Genomic DNA, 15,808 nt, shown 5'->3' on the forward strand with positions numbered 1-15,808 from the left:
GTTCAAACACAAAGCCTTATGGTCTCTATTCCTCAATCTAGTGAGCACAATGCATTGTTTTTTTTATTTTTGCAAAGGATTCTGGGAAATTTCCAGGGTACTGGATTTTGTAATTCTAGATTGGGACAGGTCTACAAAATGGTTAATGCAAGTTATAGTGGGTAGTGAAGAACATCTCTGATCATGTTTGGACAACTTCTGATTGTTAGAAATCTGCATCTGCATAAAAGGAGCGTGCACTTCTCACTTCAACAGTCCTAATGAGCCCCTTGTGCTTTGTGCAGGGTTTGTGATGGTTGATGAAAAATAAAAAAGAAAAATGTTTACAATATACCTGTGCCTTGCTTATTTCACCCTTACTAGGGCTACAGTCACATATCCCAAAACCTACAACCTAACTGCAAGTTTTTCAGCAAATTTGCATTTTTACACACCGCGCAGTATCTGCAGAGGCTTTAAAGAGGCCATACCATGAAAAACCAACTTTTTGAGCTTTTAAGAGTATTATACTGTTCATTCCTCCCTATAAAGAACCCCAAAGCAGTATTTTTTTTCCTGCTGTTGAGAGCGCAGGGTTTTAATCCTCTAAAATCCTGCGCTCTCAACAGCAGCCCCTCCCATAGCCACAAAAACGAGCGGGTCCTCACGATCTGACGTCACAGAATGTGATTGCCCCTTTCAGGACGAGTCTGCTCTGACAGCTCCGCCCCAAGCCTAACACCAGTTTTGTGAACCAGTATGGCGATGGCCAGAGCCATCTTTTAAAAAAAAAAAAAAAACGGATGTTTACTTTCGTGACAGAAATGAAGACATGCTGCTGCTCTAGTGTGACGTTATGAAATGGAACCAAACGCAGCGGCAGGTGGAGCTTCAGGAATGGAGTTGTTTTACGTTCTGGTAGAAAAAAACTCACGAAAATAACTAGTATTTCATAAATAATTTGTGTTTTAGTGTGTCAAAGATAATATATGATCATATATATGGATAGTTTACTCTGAAATTCTTAAGAAAATCATGGTATGGCCCCTAAAAAAAAGTAACATTTTTAAGGCAACCAGACAATTTTTAAATGAAAGTTGGCATCGATCAGTGGCACATTTTGAGGTCACAGAGTGGCAGTCCGTTACAAAATCGGGCAACAGCTGGGAGGCCACAGGCCCGATAAGCAGCTCTGACTGGATGACGTATAAATGTATAAACCCTAATGTTCATATCAAGTCCCACTAGCCACCAGTCTATAAAAAGCTGCCCACGCGGTGGCAGTTGTATTGTGACCGTAGCATTAGCCTTATGTGTTGCTTAAGTGTTCACTTTGACCTGTCGCCCACAGCCCTACAAAAAGTATGGGCATGAAGATTTTCTCTCCACGGGCTTACTGAGATGTCCATAATCTTAAAACGTTGCCCGTATAAACCCGTAAAGGCAGTTGTGACTAAGGCATAGTCTGCTCAATTAGCTAACCATTAACTTTAACATTGAAAAGCCCTTTTTTATTCATGCTAACAAGTCTGTTTGCTAAGGTAAAACCAGGAAATTTCTTATTTAAGCACCAAAACAGGAGAAACCTTGCTGCCTTTAATTTGTTTACATTGCCTGGAAACCTGAGACACCTTAAAATATCTTGTTGTGTCAGTTTATTTTCCATCCACCAACACAAATCTATAATTCATAACACTCCAACTCTCAACCTGCACATTTCCTCTCGGCTTTAATGATGGTTTGTGTGCTTCACTGTTACCATAGGGCAGCGTGCTGAGAGCCTCTCCGTTAGGGTAAGGGCTGACCATTTTCTTGTTAGTCATCACCCTGGCGGTGGCATTATTCACCTGGGGATAGAGAGGTAGACGGTGAAGAGCAAACCCACGGCGGATCACAGCAAGAAGGGAAAAAAACAGAAAGTCTACGCTCATGTTTGCTATGATGACCGCCTCCATGTTACGTGGCGCATTTTGATTTTTACTAAAAAAGTATCCAGGAGCCTCTGGAGGTGCATGAAAATGTAAAGATTTCATTTTCAGGAGCGACATGGCTGTCAGCTTCGTCCGCGTGTTAAAGGGGAGATTGTTAAGGCATGTAACCATGCAACACCAAGCAATTTGTGGAGATAAGAATCAGATGAGTCACTCTGGAGAAATGCAAGATTGGCAGAAGAAAAGAACCTGCACATTTTGCGGGGCATGCACAGGTGGAGGGTCCCGCGGATTTAGTTTTAGGAATGTGTGCATGATGACTGACATTTCAGGCTAATGCTTTCAGCCCAAGATGGCTGATAATCTCCCCTCCAAGCTTCAAAGGCCCCCACTCTGGTCCCTTCATCTATCTTCATCATCCTTTGATGGGCTTTAAGAGACGGAGACAGTGGCTCACAGTAATAACTCGCTCCGTCCCAAGTGTGCCGTCGAAGCCGCGCATTTAAATGTGTGGTCGGCTAAAGATTCCTGACCTTTTTGGCGAGATGAGCAGAGTGTTTGCATGCGACAAAGGAAAAGAGACGGGAAGGCGAGAGCTTCTTTTTGCATGCAGGCTGCACAGCCAGGAGGCCATTAAAGCCTCGGCTGCTGCTCGCATTCCCCTCTCCCGGTGAGTCATGTTCTTTATCTGCAGTGCTGCATTCAAATGAGAATGAGGTTTACCTCGTTTTTCCCTCATTGCAGATGACAAGGTCAGGGCCAAATCATGAAATTAGCCCAGCCTGCGATGGTTTTTGACATAACTGTGTGTTTGAGTCGAACAAGAGCAATTTTTTTTTCTTTTTAAGGAGAGAGGAATTTAGGTTTCAGCTTCTGACTAGAGTTAATGATGTGTCTGTTCAGAAATTCAATAACAGGTGTATTTGTGTCATGCACAATCGAAGCCGGTAGACAGGAACATATGCACACAAACATGGACCTATAATCAACTTCACTCCACTTTTACCCCCCCAGTCCAGCCTGGATAGCCAACGGCAAAAAAAATAATAATAATAAACCACATTTCCATATGAAATCAAACTTGTGGGGTTTACATACCTAAAAGAATTCATATATATTTAAATGAAATACAAAATAGAGGGAGAGAAAGAGGGAGTGCAAAAACATTTGTTTGACAAATTAAGAGTCATATAACACAGAAATTACACGCAGCCATATATGGGTGCATCACATGACCCAGAGTGATTCAACTAAAAACAAACAAACAAACGAAAAAAAAAATCCAGCCAATCAGCAAGCATCGGATGCAGCATAGAGATCAATCAAAACAATTGCAGCACTCCCACACCAAACACAGACAACGATGGGACAGGTCAGTTCAGAGGATGCAGGTGAGAGGTCAACAGACAGAGCCAGTCCTTATCTAAACAAAACAAATAAAACAACAGGTCAACATAAAGACAGAGTGAAGAACAAGAAAAAGAGGGGAGAAACTTTACATGAGCAAAACAAAAGAACAAAAAAATGACTGTGTAAAACAAAAACACATACACGGAGGTGCATCATTCAAATAAAGCAATTAGATTTGGTGACCATTCTCCTTCAAAACCTCATTATATGTGGTGGGTTGAGAAACAGAGCACCAAAGAATGGAGGGACCAGAGAGAGGAAGAGAGAGAGAAAGAGAGAGAAAAGACAAAGAGAAAGAGCAGTCTTCATTCCCAAAAAAGGAGAGAAATAAAAAGAAACATGAGACACTATGCCAGGCAGTAAAACTGTGTGTCACAAACTAAGACCAGTACACTACGACTACTACTACATCTAATAAGAACACAGACAGTCCACTACAAGAAACCAACCCAAAGGGGAGAGATGGAACCAATGAAGAACGAAAAACAGCAGAAGAGACCCAAAAAACACAGCAAGGTAAACCCCAAATCTGTTTAGAGATGCATATGGTGTTGGGAAATTAAGTCACTTCATGCATGTTGCACCAGCTGTTCTTTTTTTCTTTTTAGATTCATCGAGAAAAGTCCTCCTTTTTCAGCCTGTAGGAGTTTATTTGACTTAGATATACATGTAAATTACCATCCTATACTTCAGACTTTTGGTCTTTTGAAAACATATTGACCATAACTCAACATTTATGCATAATAGCTTTTGGTTGGAAATGGAGACACAAACAGCTTCAACCTTTATTTTTTTTAAGCAATTGTAAATTTCCAACTTTTCAAACTACACTCATAGATAAAATAAAGATGACTGAGCACAGATTTGTACTATGGATACCTTCCTAAAATTAACCAAAAGTAAACCATATTTGACCATTTTTCCACATTACATGTTCTTATATGAAATATGTGAATTTAAAAATTGATTTTTTAAATAAAAAAAGAATAGCTGGTGCAACACAGCCCAGATCTGATGTAATATTTACATTTAAAGGAAAGTACATTTTCTATTGATACTAGATGGTTAAAATGTTTCTGATAAAAATTAGATCAACAAAACATTGCCTATCATTTCATTTGTAATAGTAGAACATCTATGTAGGTTGATTACATCAAAATAGTGGGTATAATATGGTTGGACTTGTTTTTTTTTATGAATTAGTGAAAGATATCTTACCTTTTCTCCAAGAGATTTTTACAGCTATATCAACTAGGAATAAAATAATAATAATAGCAATAAAATATAAGCTAAATTGTGTTAGCTACATTGATGGTATAGTGGAAAAAGTTCATTTTAAAATGGACTTAATTGTTTAAGTTGAAGATATTTCACTTCAGTTCTAAGAGGCTTAAAGTCTCACTACTACTATATTTCCATCTATTGTAAAAGCGTTCCAACTATAATTATAATTAAAAATTCAAAAAACCTGTTTTCTTTTTTTAGGACATATTTTCTGCAGAGCATCTGGAGTGGGCGGACTGTTCCCACTAGCTAACAGCCCCTCAAAACCCCGAGCTAACATTAGCATAGCACAAAAAAAGGCGAGCAGTTTTCTGAGCTATACAGCCATACAGTTTTAATCCAGATTCCAGCTCAGACAAAAAAACAAAACAAAATGATCTTTTTGTTTACAAGTGGAGGCATTAAACATGGGGGGGAGCAAGGGGGCTTTGGCCCGCCCATCGCCGTTGATGAGTCACAAACCTGTGCTTTTTCAGAGGTGCTTTTTATCTTATCATCTGCTCTTGATCCATCATGATTTAAAAAAAGAAATACTCAAAAACACAGTTTTAATTTAAAACTATTTCATACAGCCTCAATCACAAGAAAAACAATACAGGAACATGTTAAAAACACATAATGACTCTAATGACCTATTGAAACCATCTGGGACAGAGTAGACTTCACAGACACTTCCACAGCAGAACATCATTCACTAGTTTAATCTCTATAAATAAGTTTTGACACCTAATGCATCATCTTTTTTTAATCTGCTGTATTGTTTGCTTCTTTGCTCAGTTTCTCCCCAGATGTTGCATTTAATCACATAAAGATGCCTTAAAACTGGGTTGTTTGGTCCTCTTTAATTATTAAAGCTCAGTTGAATTCTGGTGCAGATCAGACATTTGAACTCTGGTCGGTTTAAAAACAAGTCTTGATTTGCTTTTTAGAAAAACCTAATGGGCTCAAGTGTCAGTACAAAGTGCAGATGAAAACCAACAACTGTCAAAGCACCAGACATCCGAGAAAAAACTGTCCACAGCTCAAACTTAAAGTAGTAGTAGAATTGAGCGTGATGCAATGAGGGCATGAAGGCACCAAACAAACCACAGTATATCAGAAAACTGTTATATAAATGGGCTTCTCTTTTTCTTTGAGACTTTGCTTTAGGCATGTCGCCCCAAACAAACAGCTGATCCAGGGAGTTTGATCCAAAGTGCAGAACGAAAGAAAAATGAGACTAAAACTTGTGAAACTTTTCAACATTGTCTTCCAAATCTGATCAAATGTAGCCAACATCTGATACAAAAAATTCATGAAAGACATTTTATTTCATGCGAGGAAGCCACTGCCATGAAAACCCAAGTTATCCTTTGATTCTATACAGGATGTCGCGTAAGGGTAAAAATTTGGAACAGTAATTAGTATTTACACAGAAATAGACTGTAAAGTGCCTTGTCATGTGGCTGCCTGAATAAACAGGCTTGCACCAGCAGTTTGTGTGAGTTATACTTAGTCAAAATGACTGATACTTAATTACTTAAGTACACCCAATAAGCAGCAACAGCCTCTTAGCTCCTGAACCATCACAAATGGTAGGACTTAGTTAACCACACTTTACAAACACTGTGTGCTTTGGCTACTGTAAATACTGATACTACTCTAATGTGTAGTTGTCAACCTATTGTTCTTAATTTGCTGGAAAATGAAATAGAATTTATAATCATGCATTTGAAATAATAGAAGATGTACTTTCCTTTAGAGTATTGCTGCTTTTATTAATGTTTTTAATTTAACATGGATTCAAAAATCTTGAATTTGTTTCCTAAAACGTGAGGAAGATTAGTTGGATCTTGGCAGAAGAGGCAGGCGCTGGTCACACAACACTGACCAACTTTCTGTAACACAATCTGTCAAGATGCCTCGACACTCTTCTGCCGTTTGTGGCGTCTTCGTTTCTCAAATGCACACGTCCCGACAGTTAAATATGCCGAAAGCAAACGAGTCAATGAAATGAAACTTGAGGAGCCATATTTGGCTTGCAGCCCTGCATTCATTCAAAGCAATCATAGGCAGCAACAGGGTGCAAAGCTATGCATTGTTTCCACTGATTTTTATTAGGTCAGAGAAAGTACCATTTTTTTTTTACTTCATGTGTGGAGGGTGATTACATTTGGTCATTCCGGTGAGGGGTTAATGAGATGGAGGGGTGACTGTATGAAGGAGAATTTACAGTTAAAGAGAGTGTTATTTTATTCAAATCAATTGTCCTTTTGGGCCTGTCAATCACCTAATGTCATTTGTAAAGTGTAATTAAATAAACAGTATCTGCACTTTATCAAATGCCTTTTTTAAGGGCACATAGCAAGGGATCAAGTCAGTGATGTTTGTACAACTTACCGTTGCCGTAGAAACAGCGAGTGGTTACCGGGGAGACTGACAACAACACACAGAAGTCGTCAGGGAAACAGAAAAAATATAATAAATAAAGGAACAAATAATCCGAATAACAAAAGAGCCTAAACGTACCCATCCTGGTCCCATGTGAGAATGAGAAGTGACAGCAGCAGTGTAACAGTTCAGAACAGATGAAGAAGAAAGAGGAAGAAAAAGAAGAGAAGGTGCTAGCTGTCGATGCTCTGACCATCATTACATCTGTGGCAGGAAAAGCTCTCTGGTAATGTATACTGTGAATGGAATGGTAAATCCAGAGTGATGTGGGGGAACCTTGTCAGAATCCCAATAACTACAATAATTAAAGGTTAGGGAAAAGCATGGAGAGCAGATGCAAACTGGCTCCACCATAACAGAAGCATAGCAGTAGCTGTTCTGGACCAATTGGGTCATTTTGGCCAAATGTTGGGAGAAACGACTTGTTTTTGAGTGGTTGACTTACACCACAATGATATGAGTGTGTGTTGAAACTCTGGGCATGGGTCGAGTGAACTAAACTTCCTGTTCCTAACCAGTCACCACAAACAAATGGACTGAAGGACTGTCAAACAAAAAGTAGACTGAGGAGAGAGAGAACAATAAAATGAAAAACAAATGCGGAAATCAACTTATAATTACATTTAGAATGACAAAAAAGAAAAATCAAACCTTGACTGGCAAAAGAAATGTCAACACACAGAAAGAAAGAAGGTCAAAAAGGAAAAAAATTAAACTCTTTCCCCTTTCTTTCACGTGTTTTCTTACAGACAGAACAGACTCACATGGACAAGCTCGCAGTTCATTCAACTTTTCGGAGGTCAGGTCATGCAATAACAAAAAAGGTTTCCATAACAAAGCAGGCCTGGTCAAGTCCAAAACCGTTTGTGTTTGAGGGGGGGTGCAGGTCATATCCCATGAATGGGACAGAAGCCTTAAACTCAGGCCAGCCAAGCCCAAAAAGTTTCATCTTCAGGTTCAACAGTCAGAATCTTTGGAGAGGATGTTTGAACCAGCTGGAGGCATTGGTCAGTGAGCTGAAGGCCAACTGTGTCCCATAGAGAAGTGTGTGCTGGCAGCTTAGGCTGTGAGAAGGTGCATGTGCAGGCATGCAGAACCATCCTTTCCCCTCTCGCATGCATTGATGAAGACGCTCTTCCCCATGAGTCTCCCTTATACCTCATTCCTTTTCCACTTTGCATGCATTACTGAAGCTCTACTTGCACGCACCCAAAGTACCTCAACTACTCTCAGATATTGCGTTGCCTTATCTGACTAAAACTCTGCGCGGCAGAGAGGCAATCCCCTTCCACTCCAGCAACACAGGTCACAGGTAAGGTCTATTTTTCGACCATTTTACTATGCACAAGTCTATAGTAGAACAAATAATAAAAGTCCCTATTTTTGTACATATTTCTTATAATGTGCTTCAAAGGAGCCAGACAATGTGTCAAAAGTAAAACGTGAAACTGTTCCAAAAGGGGATTCTTGATATAGGATTTTACCAGATATTGGATATGTTCTGACCTATGGCAACACGGTCGCAGTAAAATGCGTACATATTCCACGACTTTGCACTCTGAAATACCGTGTATAATATACGCCAAACACGCTTTTTGCGTGCATATGATACGCAATGATTGAGAATAGGTGGCGCCGGCGTACAATATACACGGCTTTTTAGGTTTCGTTTTGATCACGTGGTAAGAAATCCTCCGGCTCTTTTCTAAATGACGTCGTTCCTGGTTAAGTTTTGGATTACGGTTTTAGTTAGGGTTAGAAAAGCAAATTGTTCGTTTGTGGGGCTGTCTGTGATGCTCACGGCTCCACCAGGGGACGTGTCAAACGTGGAAAACAGACTTTAACACGTTTAGGACCGCGCGTATTATATGCACGCAAAAACCGGTTTTGGCGTATATTATACACGGTATTTCCCAAATCGTGGAATATGTACGCATTTTACTGAGACTGGGCTGCCTATGGAGTTCCAATAATCCCATATCTGCATGTATATTTGCATCAATCCTTATCTGGGCCCACTTCCACTTTGGTAGAACACCAGCACTTGTGAAAGAATGATGGTGTTTTTTTGCACAAAAAAGCAAAAGTTTGGTGAAACAGAAGCAGTTGAAGTCAAACTTCAAGGCAGGATTGGTGAGATTGATGCCAAGAGGTTTTTCACACAGTGAGAGATGATCGACCCAACTGGGTTCAGTTTGACGGCAGACTATTGTGACCTCATGCTTCACTTATTTAGTGAAGTGAGCAGATATTGAATTTCAGTGAATTTCTGAGTCTATGAAAGTCTATTGCAGGTGCAACTGTCAAAGTATCCGTATCAGAGACAGCAAGTCCAGGCTTGAAGAGTTGCTGTGTCTGCATGTCTAGATATCCACCTGGTTCAGGTGTGTCCAGTAAGTTAGAACATGCCAGAGTAGGGTATGTTGGAAAAAATGCAAGAATACAGCCCTCAAGGCCTGGAGCTGCCTATCCCTGACATTTATGGTCCCACATAAAGGCAGAAATTTTGCTATGAACCAATATTGATTCGTTGTTACAATTTAATAGTCCACCGATTCCAATAATATGCCACCTGTTGGGAATCAATAGTGACAAAAAAAAAATCCAACTCTTCTTGATGACGATTGGTACTAGTGCTGCCACAAACGATTATTTTAATAGTCAACTAATCGCAGATTATTTTTTTCCGATTAGTCGACTAATCGGGTGATGCGCAAACTGGATGTAAAGCTCACATCTTAACCATCTTTAGCTTTAAACTAACTAACAACTAGATATATAGCATTTACCTGCGATAATGCTAGTGTGAATGCTGTAAGCTGAATTTGGCCGATGAAGATTCTAGTGCTGATAGCTGAAGATGCTCAAATTGATAGCTAAAAACGCTGAAGCAGATAGCTGAAATCGCTGAAGCTGATAGCCAGCTAAAATATCAGTTAAATGTCAAATTAGCCTAAAAAAACTGAAAAAATCTTAAGTTTGCCAAAACAGCTAGCATGTAGCTGAAATATTAGCTAAACTCCAAAATAGCCTTAAAAAAAACCTTAATAATGGCCAAAATAGTCCTAAAAGCTAGAAGAATGATAGTATAACTTTCAACTTTACTACACTCTGACTCCATATTATACAAAATAACGACTAATAACTATTAAATTAGTTGTCGACTATTTTAATAGTTGATTAGTCGCCTAACTGTGGCAGCCCTAATTGGTACGTAAACTGACAAGAAAAATGAAAGAAATAAAGTGCTTTAGAAGAAAAGAACCACTAAAATCACTATTTTTGAAGATTTTACGGTCTGGCTCCATGAAAGCGAAATGTGAGAAATGACCCGTGTCTTAACAGAGAAAACCCACAATCTCAATGGTGAACATGGAAGTAGGTTAGCTTGCATATTCTCTTGTGCAGTGCAGGTTTTGGATTTCGACAGGACTGACTCAATTTAAGAGCATCTGTTCTGGAAATGTAAATACTCTTTCAATGAATGTTCTCTAGCAGTAATAAGGATTCTTGAAAACAGCCACAGACACAACACAGACTGCACTGCTTCGAATTGCAAGAGGCAAATGAGCTACAGTAAAACCTGAATGGACACACACAGACCCAAATGTACTCTGGGTAATGTAAGAGACAAGACGGTGGATTCTGTATCTCAAACTTCAGCAGATAACCGTGTGTTAGTCAGAGATGTTGCTTCTCATAGCAGGCAGATGTTAGAGGACTGCTGCATGTTAGAGCACACACCATAACACAGGCAGCCAAGCCATGGACGGGTGGAGATGCATGAAGTGTGTAAGTTCATGGGTGTGAACTGAGATACACACTGCAACTACTATATATAGACCTGGACGACTATATATAGAGAGAGTATTCTGTGAAATGGGATGACAGAGGAGCAGGTAAAGACAAACTGGAGTTGGGCCACTTACATGGACACACTGGTAGTGTACAGGAAACTGACTTCTTCAAAGCGCAGAGTTTTATCCCAGACAAAGAGAAGTAGAGTGTAGCTTTAAGTACAACAATCTCTTTTCTATTCTTTTTCAGATAGACTACATGCATGCAAACAATGGCAGCTGCTTCTTAAACCACGACTAACCACCTCCCACCGTCATGCACCACAATAAACACTTCACTCCGCATAGGCATTCCTTTGTAAATGTATTACCTACGCTGTTGTGGTTGCGGCTGCAATATGAGGCACGCAGGTGCAGCTTATTTCATGCTAACAGGAATATTTAATGCACCGTCACTAAACAGCCAAATAAAATAAACATGCACAAAAAGGCTACGCTACAGCCTCAATTAGAGTAGAATATCCAGGAGGAAATATCAACCATGCACACCGAAGCACACCTGATCAGCTAAACCCATGCCAGTGGATTGCAATAGACTGCAGAGTCACACACAGTCACTGACAGAGATCGTCTGTATTTCAGAGCTTCTGAATTGAAGATTTGTCTTTGTCAGTTCCAAAAAAAAAACTCTGAAATGATGCGACCATTTAAAGCAAGAGTCACTGCAGCAACATCATCCAGAGAATCACCTCTAAAACAGAAGAAGAGCCCATTGGCCTTCATCAAACTGAAACCACAGACCCTCCTGTGCCGGCCTTCCAGCTCATGCACCTTCAACAGACAAAAAAGAGACAGACTACTGCCGCTGTTCCACCATGCTGCTGATGACTTTCTACACACCATCACCACTACTGAAGTACAACAGATCACATGCAAAGTGACTGCAGAAAGCAAAGACAAACCGCCCACTGCTCGCTAAAGGTGACTAACGTCATGCAAATCTTAAGGAAACACGGGTTAAACGATGCCAGGGTCAGCACAGCTTTGAACTCGGTACGGAGGCGAGACTGATGCAGGCTAAGCCGGCTCCAGCAGCATCCACTCGGCTTGCTGATTGACTGGAGGTGGGGGTGAAGGGAGGGTGTATATTGCACCAGTGACTGCAGGTAGTCGTTTTCATTCTCAACCACACTGCAGCAAAACTGAGAGAACGAAAATAAAAGCATACAGCCTCATCCATCATGCAGGGGCTGACTCGCACATACCCACACACACACACCCACACCCAATCACCACAGTAAGCCCATGCAGAAACCTTGGCTTAAAGTGGCTTAAGTCAAGAGATCGGATATGAAGAACTGGCTGAACACCCCCATTCAAATGAAGAGAAACTGCCCTCAACAATTCAGCACATGCTTCACTTAAAGGTTGAAAAACTCATTACATAGAAATAAAACACATTGAAGCACAAAGACAAACATAAAAAGTCAAGTGTTTATTAGAAAGAATCAAGACGTCCAAAAAAGTGAACATGCTTGAGTGTGGCTGCGATTCCCAGCATGCTGCTGCTGCACCGGGAGCCATTAGCTGTCACAACAACAACAGCCACAGCATCGAGAGGGGTGGGGGGGGACACAGAAGGGTTTCCACACTGGGGGAGAAAACATAAGAGCATCTGACAGCGATCTGCCATGCATCATCCTTTCCCCTCGTTCCTCTCGTGCCCTCCAGTGCCAGCTACACAAAGATCATTCCAACAGTTACACAAAAAGTTTCAACATCAGTATTGCTACAAGTCTGGCATCGGTCAAAAACAAAAAAAAAACAGTGAAGAGGCAGTAGGTTAATGTGGAAATAAAGCTGCAGAGGTAAAACACACATGCTGTGCTTTCATCTTGTTCTTGCACCCTCCCAATCCTTCCCAGAATGATGAAACACAAAATCAAAAAAGGAAATAGGTCTCTTTGGACTTTTAATAACCAGAAACAGATTGCAGAGGACTGGAGAGTGGGATACCAGTGGGCTGCATCAGAGCATATCACTTAAGGGAAGATGGGAGCTAGCTAGCTGTCAGTGATCAAGCAGAATTATGATGGGAACACAAGGAGACGACAGAGGGGAGAAGACAAAAGAGAAGAGGAAAATACCTCAATCTTACGTCCTTCTACCAGAGTGCCATGCAGCTTTTCCCTGGCTTTCTCTGCATCTGCGCTGTTTTCAAATGTCACAAAGCCAAAACCCTGTGGCACACAGCAGGTAAGGATAAGGGGGTGGTTGGAGACAGAGGAACACAACGCAGAAAGCTAAAATGCGTTCACACCGAACGAGATTCACGCGCCAGGGGCATCCACTTTCATTGATAAGTCAGAGGTCGTGTGGGGCAAATTTGAGCGGCTTTATAGATTTGCATCATCAAGCATTTAAAAATCTGAGCTTTGGCAGAGAAGACGTGTCACATCTACCAATAAGGGAGTTTGTTTTGGGACATGATGTGCTGTCCAACACAAACATGGAGGAGAATCGGATCCTTCTCCTGAACTTTGTCATATTTTTCTTTTTTCCATCAAGACTACAATAAAAAGATCGTCTATTTTAATGATTGTTTTTAATCTTAAGACTAAACAGCAAGTCGTCAAATATTATCACAGAAGTACAGCTGAAACTGCAGCTCCAACAGTAAATGACGAAGCTCACAATACTGGGAGAGTCTCTGAATGATCTCATGAACCCCACTGATGACTACTGATGCTTTTGAATTCTTCCAAATAAATGAACCTCATCTCTGAGCATCATCTGTTTCTTCCATGCATTGTAAGTGAGGTATACAGAGAATACTTCGTTTGGATTTGAAGAGAATTGAATAAATAATGGGTCTGTAGTTTTGGTTATTTTTTAACATGTCAAATAACTGAATAAAATAATGGTTTTCTGTCTAAGCTGCTGTTAGAGTGGTTTATTTTTTTTAGAATATTCAGTTTCAAATCATTTACATGTAAATATATGTTTTTGAGAACTGGGTTCTACACCAACATCATGTTTATATTTAATCCTAAAAAAGAAAAAGGGATGATACTACACCCAAGTCATAATGATAAAAAAAATTCCATGTTTGACTTTCTTGCATTCTCATTTCAAGTAAATCTGCTGCATCAGGAGGATCATATTTGACACAGGGTGTGTTTTACTTTGAAAGGAACTCGCATATGCTGCTGTCAAATTAAAATAGGTTACATTTTCAACAAATAGAAAAATATCACTGTTTTGTAAATATTTTTAAAGCTACATTTTATAAATGAATATTTTTATGGTCAAAAAAACAGGAATAAAGGATATTTTTTAAATGTTAAAAGGGGGTTTTGGTCAGGAATAAACTGGCCAAAATGGCTCTTTTGGCAAAAAAGGTTGCAGACCCTTGTGGTAGATGTTAGCTTCTCCCACACACGTCTGGAGCCTCGAGTTTATGAACACATGTTTGTGAATCTAAAGAGAGACGTCTGACGAAGGTTTGACCCGCTAATGGCTTTCAGTGTGAACGCAGTTTTACGAGGAATCTCCAGCACTTTTAGGAAACATTGAAGTATAGTATTTCACAGATGATAAATGTTTACGTACCTTTGAACCCCTCTCATTGAATATAATCTCTACATCCAGAATCTTCCCAAATTGCTGCAAAAAGAGGAAAATAAATTAAGTTAGCAAATGAAGACAAATAAGAGTCTGCAGCGTTACATTCAGTATCTAATTTCTGTCAGAAATCTTAAATATAGTTCTTGCATTAAGATTGTAAAATCATACCAGAACACAGCTCTGCAGTGTGACTGTACACCTTCCTAAATCAGGAGTTTTTGATGGGAATAAATGCTTTGTATATGAAGGAATCTCAAGCTCCAGAAGAATTTGTATTATAGGACAATGTTTAACTATTTTATCTGAATTGCACAAAGAAAATATACTAATAGACATTTTTTTTTTATTTTAAACATTCAAAAAAAACATTATGCATTACTTTTGTACCCGGGACAGGTTTGGACAATTATTCACTTTTAATGTTGACTCTTGTTTGATCAAATACAAACTTTATGGACAAATGACACAAAAAATATTTAAATTTAATGCTTCATGTGTTTACAGGATAAATAGATATTTTTAATATCTATTTATACCTATTTTGTCATTTACCCCATACTGCACAGAATGTAACAAATAAATGTAAAAATGTTTATTTCGAAGACAACCAACGTCGTATTAGGTGGAAATCCCCTTATTTTATATCTTTTTTGGTTCATTTTACTTTTTTCTTTTTTTATACTGCCCGTTTTTGTTTTTTTATGCACATGCGTCTCGTTTTTCCAATTATGTTTTCTCATTTATTTTAAGTAAATACGATAAGCTTTGTTTACATGTTAAATGTAAAAGATTTAACTGAAGTTGTGACTTTGTTCTGTAAAGATCACGGAGACAGCTCACTTTGTTCAATAACGGTTATGAGTTTCGATCATGTTGAATAAAGTAGAAAAAAAATAAAAGTAAGCCTTTTGCTCTTGTCTTTCAGTTCAAATCGAATCAACTTTATTCATAAAAAGTTAACGAGTTTCTAAAAAGTTTATCACAAGTTAACAGACAATCTAATCTAAATGGATCTCTGATATTCATTGCAGGTAATTCATTTACATCCTCACACCTTAAATACTTTAAACAAGCATCTATATTCTGTTGAAAAAGTCTTTGCATTGTCCTTCTGCTTCCAAAATAAATCGTTTCATTTTTAGTCATTTGACAGCATTTAGTCCCTCGTTTCAAAGATAAATCATTTTAAGGATGATCTTCTTTCTATACTTTCATGGGTAATGTGATGAAATGAACTTCAAAAACACAACCAGAGATCTTAATAATGTAAAGTGAGGGATTTCTTGTACTTTTTTGTACTTTATTCATCTAAGAAATAAATTGAAATATACTGCTAATATTAAAAAAAAA

General features: G+C 39.1%; 1 protein-coding gene across 1 annotated transcript in view; it reads right to left on the reverse strand.

The window, feature by feature from the left end:
- LOC112145894 (RNA binding protein fox-1 homolog 2) overlaps nucleotides 1-15,808 on the reverse strand; it is a gene marked incomplete at its 5' end in the record, with an annotated part of 64,675 nt that overhangs the window by 12,821 nt on the left and 36,046 nt on the right. Inside the window, 3 exon segments of the mRNA XM_024271374.1 lie at nucleotides 1,739-1,826; nucleotides 12,979-13,071; nucleotides 14,444-14,497. Of these exon segments, the coding sequence (XP_024127142.1) occupies nucleotides 1,739-1,826; nucleotides 12,979-13,071; nucleotides 14,444-14,497 (235 nt within the window).

The sequence above is a fragment of the Oryzias melastigma genome, linkage group LG8 (genome assembly GCF_002922805.2).
Source record: "Oryzias melastigma strain HK-1 linkage group LG8, ASM292280v2, whole genome shotgun sequence".
Lineage (NCBI taxonomy): Eukaryota > Metazoa > Chordata > Actinopteri > Beloniformes > Adrianichthyidae > Oryzias > Oryzias melastigma.